This window comes from Trachypithecus francoisi, unplaced genomic scaffold (assembly GCF_009764315.1).
Source record: "Trachypithecus francoisi isolate TF-2019V2 unplaced genomic scaffold, Tfra_2.0 Lachesis_group7, whole genome shotgun sequence".
Lineage (NCBI taxonomy): Eukaryota > Metazoa > Chordata > Mammalia > Primates > Cercopithecidae > Trachypithecus > Trachypithecus francoisi.
This window is the reverse complement of record NW_022681472.1, coordinates 98,297,096-98,304,665: the sequence shown is the minus strand read 5'-3', so window position 1 is coordinate 98,304,665 and position 7,570 is coordinate 98,297,096. Positions and strand designations below refer to the sequence as shown.

The window sequence follows — 7,570 nt, the reverse complement described above, 5'->3', positions numbered from 1 at the left end:
CACATGTTTATTACAATCACACTTTCAAAAGACATTCTGTAATTTCAGTTTGGACTTCTCCTTTCACCCAAGAGTTGTTTTTAAACCTCCAGGTGGAAGGGCCCTTTACAATAATACTGTTGACAAATTCTCATTATCTTTTCATTGTGACCAGAGTGTGTGGTTTCCAGTTTCTCGCTTATGGGGTTTCCTGGTGTCTTTTTTGTGACCTTCTGTGCTGATGCCGCCTGTGGGTGGCCGGGTCAGGTTCCCGACTTTGCTGCACAAAAGAATTTGAGATCGAGTCCACAGAAAGAGTGGGCAAAGGAGTTTTTTTTTTCTTTCTTTTTATTTTTTATTTTGATTTTTTGAGACGGAGCTTTGTTCTAGTTGCCAAGGCTGGAGTGCAATGGCACAATCTTGGCTCACCACAACCTCCGCCTCCCAGGTTCAAGTGATTCTCCTGCCTCAGCCTCCCGAGTAGCTGGGATTACAGGCACGCCCGGCTAATTTTGTATTTTTAATAGAGATGGGCTTTCTCCATGTTGGTCAGGCTGGTTTCGAACTCCCGACGCAGGTGATCCGCCCGCCTCGTCCTTCCATAGTGCTGGGATTACAGGCGTGAGCCACCACGCCCAGCCAAGAGTTTATTGCAGAATCCACCCTGAGAGACAGAGTGGCTGTTTGGCGGGAGAGCAGTCCCTGGTGCCTTGAGGGGAAGTTCCCTTTGTGGGAGCCGTACCTGCATCTTCATACAATCCTGGTGAGTCAGGTGTGCAAAGGTGGACCTGCAGCTGGTGAACGCATTGCATGGATCACTAGCATTTAATGTCTCCATCCAGGGTGTGCTTTTACTGCAAAAACGAGAGAAACATTACTATGAGGTTGGTGCAAAAGTAATTGCTGTTTTGGCTGTTTCTCTTTCTCCCTCTCCCTCTCCCTCTCCCTCTCCCTCTCCCTCTCCCTCTCCCTCTCCCTCCTTTCTTTCTTTCTTCTTTTTTTTTTTTTAAGGCTGTTGTCCCAGATTTATTGAAAATAATATAGCACTGCAGAAAAAATTCAAACAGGTCCCCGAGGCGTTTTGAAATTCATCCCAACTGTAGGCTGCGTGACCTGCAGGTTGGACAGACTGCCAAAGTCCAAAAGCTTCAGCATTTCCTTAGTGTCAGGATCTACTTCAATTATCTCCTGATCCAGGGCTGAGACCTCAGGAACGTAATTGTCTCTCCTTTCTCTCTCCTCCTCCTGCAGCTTGATGGAGATACCTCTTACAGGGCCTCTCTGAATCCGCTTCATCAGATGGGTGACATAGCCTGCTATCTTGTTGCGGAGCTTCTTGCTGGGGATAATGGCGATCTCCTCGCACACGCGCTTGTTCGTGTGGAAGTCGTTGCCCAGGCGCGTGTAGTACTTCTCTATGATGACCCGGGCCGCCTTCTTCACGGTTTTGGTGCGAACGCGACCCATGTTGGCGGGTCCTTGGTAAAAGAGGAAAAGCCTCTCTTTCTTTCTTGACAGAGTCTCGCTCTGTCCCCAGGCTGGAGTGCAGCGGTGTGATCTCAGCTCACTGCAAGCTCCGCCTCCAGGGTTCATACCATTCTTCTGCCTCAGCCTCCTGAGTAGCTGGGACTACAGGCGCCCACCACCACGCCCAGCTAATTTTTTGTATTTTTAGTAGAGACGGGGTTTCACCGTGTTAGCCAGGATGGTCTTGATCTCCTGACCTTGTGATTTGTCTGCCTCGGCCTCCCAAAGTGCTGGGATTACAGGCGTGAGCCACCGCGCCCAGCCTGTTTTGGCTATTACTTTCAATGGCAAAACCCACAATTACTTTTGCGTCAACCGAATACGAGGTACACCTTGAGCGTAGCTGTGCGTGTGGGACCCCCGAGGCAGGACTGTGTCGCTGACGGCTTCATGAGCTTTTGGTGCTGATCAGCTGGAGACTGGCGAAGCTACATCGGGAATAAGGGGCTTTTGTTCTCTTTCCCGCCGTATCAGGTATCAGGAACTTGTAAGCACCTGGTCGTCTGCTGGTGTCCGGCAGGGCTCTTGACCTTGCAAAAGAGCTGGGTGCTGAGCACAAGGGGTGAGGGACCGGGAGCCCAAGGGGCTTCACACAAGGGACAAGTCAGTGTGGCCTCCTGACCTCACCTGTCCCGTATCAGTGAGAGTCTGTGCACGTGAGAAAGTGTGGTTTTGATGCATTTATCTTTTTTTTTTTTTGAGACTGAGTCTCAGTCTATCACCCAGGGTGGAGTACAGCGACACGATCTCGGCTCGCTGCAATCTCTGCCTCCCAGGTTCAAGTGATTCTCGTGCCTCAGGCCTCCCGAGTAGCTGGGAATACAGGTGTGTGCCATCATACCCAGCTAATGTTTGTATTTTTATTTTAGTAGAGACGGAGTTTCACCATGTTTACCAGGCTGGTCTTGAACTCCCGACCTCAAGTGATCCACCCACCTCGGCCTCCCAAAGTGTTGGGATTACAGGCGTGAGCTACCGTGCCCAGCCTAGGATTGCATTTATTTTTAATGTCTGTATGATATGCAGGTCTTCTAAGCTCTCACCTACTCTTCGTCCACTTGGCCTCACTGGTATAATGCTGACAGTGCTATGTTAAAGTCTCTCATGACTAGTGTTTTTGTATCTATTTCTCCTTCTGCCTCTGGAGTTTCTGCTTTATAAAAGTGGCTGCTTTATTATTTGGTGCACAGACAGTCATAACTGTTATTTTTACATTATGAATTGCAGATTTTTGCATTAAAATATGTATTGTCCCATTTAATGTTTTATTTGTCATGACTCTGGCTTTCTTATCGTCCATTTGCCCACATTTTTAGTTTTGACCTGTCAGAATCATTTTTTAGGTGTATATCTTTTATTTGGCATATAGTTGGTCTTGTTTTATGACCCAAACTATGTATGTAGTATGTAAATTTGCCAATATTCATTGAGCTGACCACTTAAAATGGGTGCTTTTTGTTGTGTGTAAATCACACCAGTAAAATTGATCCAACTGGCACAAGAAGCCTGGTTGGGTGGTGCATGTCTGTGGTCTCAGCTACTGGGGAGGCTGAGGCAGGAGGACTGCTTCAGCCCAGGAGGTAAAGGCTGGGGGTGGGGGGGGTGGGGGGTGGTGGGGGGGGTGGGGGGGGTGGGGGGGTGGGGGGGTGGGGGGGTGGGGGGGTGGGGGGGTGGGGGGGGGGGGGGGTGGGGGGGGTTGGGGGGGTGGGGGGGGTGGGGGGGTGGGGGGGGTGGGGGGGTGGGGGGGGTGGGGGGGTGGGGGGGGTGGGGGGGGGTGGGGGGGTGGGGGGGGGGGGGGGTGGGGGGGGTGGGGGGGTGGGGGGGGGGGGGGGTGGGGGGGTGGGGGGTGGGGGGGGGTGGGAGGGCTGCACAGGTGTGTTTTGTAAAATTGTAATGGACACGAGATAGACGCCCGGCATTCTGATCCAGGAGAAGTCTCAACAAGAGACAGCTGGTGTGGCTGAGCGTGTCCGGAAAGAAGGGATATGGGTTAAATAGTAAAAAATATTGAGACTTTAATTTGGTAAATACTCCTAATCATTTTCTAGATATTATTATTCCAAATGTTAATTGTCTTCGTGACCTTGGTGTGCAAGGCCTAGCTGGTGTCCTGGAAAGCACTCGTAGGTGCCAGGGTGCCGCTGTGCTGTGCCCCACCGAGATTTCCTTAACAGTCCGTCCTCAACATTCCCGGAGTCTGTATGCGGTTCTCCTACTTGCTAAAATGGAGCTGTAAGGCCAGGTGCAGTAACCCAGCATTCTGGAAGTCTGAGGCGGGCTGATCACGAGGTCAGGAGTTCAAGACCAGCCTGACCATATGGTGAAACCCCGTCACTATTAAAAATACAAAATTAGCTGGGCATGGTGGCGGGCGCCTGTAATCCCAGCTACTTGGGAGGCTGAGGCAGGAGAATCGCTTGAACACGGGAGGTGGAGGTTGCAGTGAGCCAAGATCACACCACTGCACTCCAGCCTGGGCGACAGAGAGAGACTCCGTCTCAAAAAAAAAAAAAAAAGTAGCTGTACTCCCCAAATCACCGCTTAGTACTTGTTTGCACAGAGTGGCAACAATTCTGAGTCACCAAGTGCATTCTTGGCTGGGGTTGGGCAGGGCAGCCTTCTTGCTCCACCTTGTGCTACAATCAAGAGCCCTCCCTCTTCATGGTCTATCTGGTGCCAATTTTTTTTTTTTTGCATTTTTGTGCTTTTTGTGGGTGACTTTGCTGTTTGCAATGTCCCTGAGCATTGTCCCGAGATGCTGCCTCATGTCCTAGGCAAGGAATGCCTGGGCCAGGGAGGCTTCGCCCAGGCTTACGGGGCTTGGCAGCAATTGCAATGTTAATGAAACCACCACGTGCATTCAGTAAGGTATCTTCAAATAGAAACATGAAGAATGAGGCAATGTATTGATCGGCTGATGGAAATGGAGCCAGAGCTCTCGGGACCCTAACCCCGTGTGTCTGCCAGCAGCAGGGGCTCCGTGTTCTCTGACTCAGCCTTCACAGAGGCTCTGCAGCCTGGAGCTAAGGTGGGTGATGAGAAGTGGCGGCAGGTGCAGCCCAGGAGAGCCCTTGCAAACACCTGCCTTAAATGGACGGGGCTTGAGAGCTGTGGCAGACAGCGTGGGGTTGGTTTTCTGGGCCTCCATTGCCTGCTCTTTGGGACATGAAGAAGTTAAACGGTGGTTTCTTCCTTGGCCATGAGAGGAGGACGCACCGTTAGGTTTTTCAGTTTTCTAACAGTTGTCCGAAGAGAATCAGAACTGCCAGTGGGAAGAGGAATATTTAGGGGGAATAATCCCGGCTCTGATTATCCACACGTAATAAGGATAATCCAGTTCGGCCAGCTCAGGGGCTCAGGTGGGTTCTATCACAGTCTTTGTTTGCCAATGAGAACGCGGCTGAGGGAGCAGGGGGGGCCTCACTCCGGGCACACGTGGCACACACAGCTGTCCTTTTACATGGGCGGCACTCAGGCCGCAGGAGAACAGCGATGGGATGGGGGCCGTTGTCAGCGCTGCTCCCCCAGGACTCAGGCTACTGCCTGGCCCTGACCTGGCCTCTGACCTCTAAAGCATCAGATGCCAGGGATGACAGTGTCCAGTAGCCCCTCCTCGGTGAGGAAGGATGCACACTGGCCCAGGTCTGTTGGACGGGTGTCCGATTTCCATTGGCTCCCAAGAGTGGCCTTTTCAGCCTTCCGGGCCTGTGTCCGGATCCTGGAAGAGGTCGCCCTCTGCTGTCCCTACTCGGGATAGCGAGCCTGCTCTTCATGAGCGTGCAGGGACACCTTTTCTGCCGCACTCAGGGCCCAAAGACCCAATTCTAAAATCTCCCCAAACCTTCAGCAGGGTGGAGCCAACCCTCATGAGGCCAGTGCATCTGCTTCTGCCTGGAGATGGCTGGAGCTGGTTCACACTTGGAGCATTTGGACTCGCAAATCAAGCTCTGAGGCTGGGGGGAGGCGGCAATGCCCCCTCCACATGCAGGCAGCGCCTGGCAGGTCCAGGGCCACCCCAGAGCAGAGGCCAGGCTCCTGGGCGTTCCCCACCCTGGGCTCCCTGCACTGTTCTCATGGGTCCTCCAAGAGGGGCAGACGGCAGTGACAGCTGGAGGCCGAACTCATGGGCACTGCAGACTTAGAGAAGCCAAAGTGCGTTTTGTTTTGAGCCAAGAGTGAGTGGCAACCCGGAAACACAGATTCCATCAGCTGAGGAGGCAGGAGGGGCGGTTCTGCAGCCTGAGACGGGCAGTGTGCACGGGGGACCATTGCAGGCCTGCCTGGCCTCGGTGCCTTGTGCACAGGCAGAGTGGACACGCGGCTGGTGCACAGGGTGGAAAGCAGCACCCATGTGGGGCCCCGGGGTCTGCAGGGGCGACTGTTCTGTCCTGCCTCATCTGACAGGCACGGCAGTGACCGGGACATGTCAGTGAGATAATGCAGAGATTCCAGCCTCGTAGGCCAGGCCTGCCTCCTACTACCCATGTGGCCAAACTGCAGCCATCTTGGGCTGCTTTTGAAAATGTTTCTTTCGAATCTTTCTGACTGGCGCCTGTGTTGCGGAATAGCAGCTCCAGTGGGTTACCCATCAGGAGTGCCCCTGGAGGTGCAGTTTCCCTTGTGCTCTGAATTACTCAGGTGAAGTCAGCAGGAATCCAATTCCCATCGGGAAAAGCACCTCTGGCTTCTTTATTGTCAGCCGTTACTTGGCTCCAGGTCTGGGAGAGGTGGCAAGAATATTACCCTCTTGCTCTAGGGCCATGATGGAAGGAGCCACTTGCACCAGTGCAGGATCATGGGCCCCTGTGGGTGTCCCCCTGCCTGCAGGAGCCCCCCATTTCCATGGTTCCCCTTCTAGCTCTGCCTTCAAGCAGGCACCCGGCACAGCCCTGTTGTGCTCCTTCTCAGCCTGCTGCTGCTATAGGACTCGCCGGTGAGGAGCCACGGGGCAGCCCTCCTGCTGGCCACATTTGCAGGAAGTCCCGCCATGGGGTCCAGTCATGACCAGTCTAAGGTCCCTTCTGGAGCCTGTGCCACCCACTTTAGTGCTTGGGCATGAGGTCCTGGGACCACTGGCTCAGGCAGAAGAAGAGAAACATTCGGGAGGTGGGGAAGGTACAGAGGGTCCAGTTGCACGCCCCTCCTCCTTCCCCCAGCCCGGAAGTCTGTGAGTGGCCTGTCTTCCTTCCCCTCAGGCTCAGTCTGAGGACACCCCAGTTCAGTGACTCCACTAACAGGTCACGTTTCTCACACCTGCCTGAATAACCTGTCTTCCAGTGGCCCATTGCAATTTTCAGCATGTCCACAGCTGGACAGCGACGAGCAGTGTGGCGCACACGTATGCGTGCCGTGTTTCCTGGACCATCTCAGTGTTCTGGTGCCAGCAAGAGTGGGTACCTGGATCAGAAGAAGTAGGTCCAAGTTGGCTGAAATTGATAGAGGACTCACCGTTCCAAACACCTCACGCCGTTCCCAAGGTTGCTTCTGTTACGGATAAGCCAAGTCCAGAACAGAGTGTCGTGGGAGTGTGAGATACAGCTTTGCTCCTTCCTGGAATCTCTGGAGTGACAAGAGTCTCTTTTGTAGCGAGTGTGATGAAGGTTGGGTTGATCATCAATAGCCAACGATGTAATCAATCATGTATATGTAATGAAGCTTCCATAAAAACCCGAAAGGAGCTTTCAATAGCTGGATACATGCAGATGCCTGGAGGATGGCGCCCGGGAGGGCACAGGAGCTCTGCCCTTCTCCCCTGTGCCTTGCAAAACCCAAGGAACTTCCCATCTCCAATGTGCAGATGTTGAGTGGAGGCCTGGGGCTGTCTGGAAGCTGTACATGTACATGCCTGTCTCCTCTACCTCCTGTGCATCCTCACCTTCGTCACAGCCTGTGTCATAAATGGGTAAACGCAGGTCAGCGTGTCACTGAGTCCTGTGAGCCACTCCAGCAATTCATCAAACCTGAGGCAGGGGTCGTGGGAACCCTGATTCATGGCAGTTGGGTCAGAAGCCACACCAGGGGCTTGCGACTGGCATCAGAAGTGGGGCCCCTCGTGTGGGACTGA

At 53.4% G+C, this 7,570-nt stretch overlaps 1 protein-coding gene across 1 annotated transcript; it reads right to left on the bottom strand.

Moving 5' to 3' along the window:
* Positions 1-990: 990 nt before the first annotated feature.
* LOC117078914 (40S ribosomal protein S17) lies at positions 991-1,472 on the bottom strand. The gene has a single exon (XM_033202455.1). It carries the CDS (start codon positions 1,444-1,446, stop codon positions 1,039-1,041), a length of 408 nt encoding a protein of 135 aa, XP_033058346.1. The 5' UTR covers positions 1,447-1,472; the 3' UTR covers positions 991-1,038.
* Between the last annotated feature and the right edge of the window lie 6,098 nt (positions 1,473-7,570).

Bases quoted from the DNA above. Each gene is read 5' to 3' on its own strand.
- LOC117078914 (XM_033202455.1), bottom strand. From the start codon at position 1,446: ATGGGTCGCGTTCGCACCAAAACCGTGAAGAAGGCGGCCCGGGTCATC.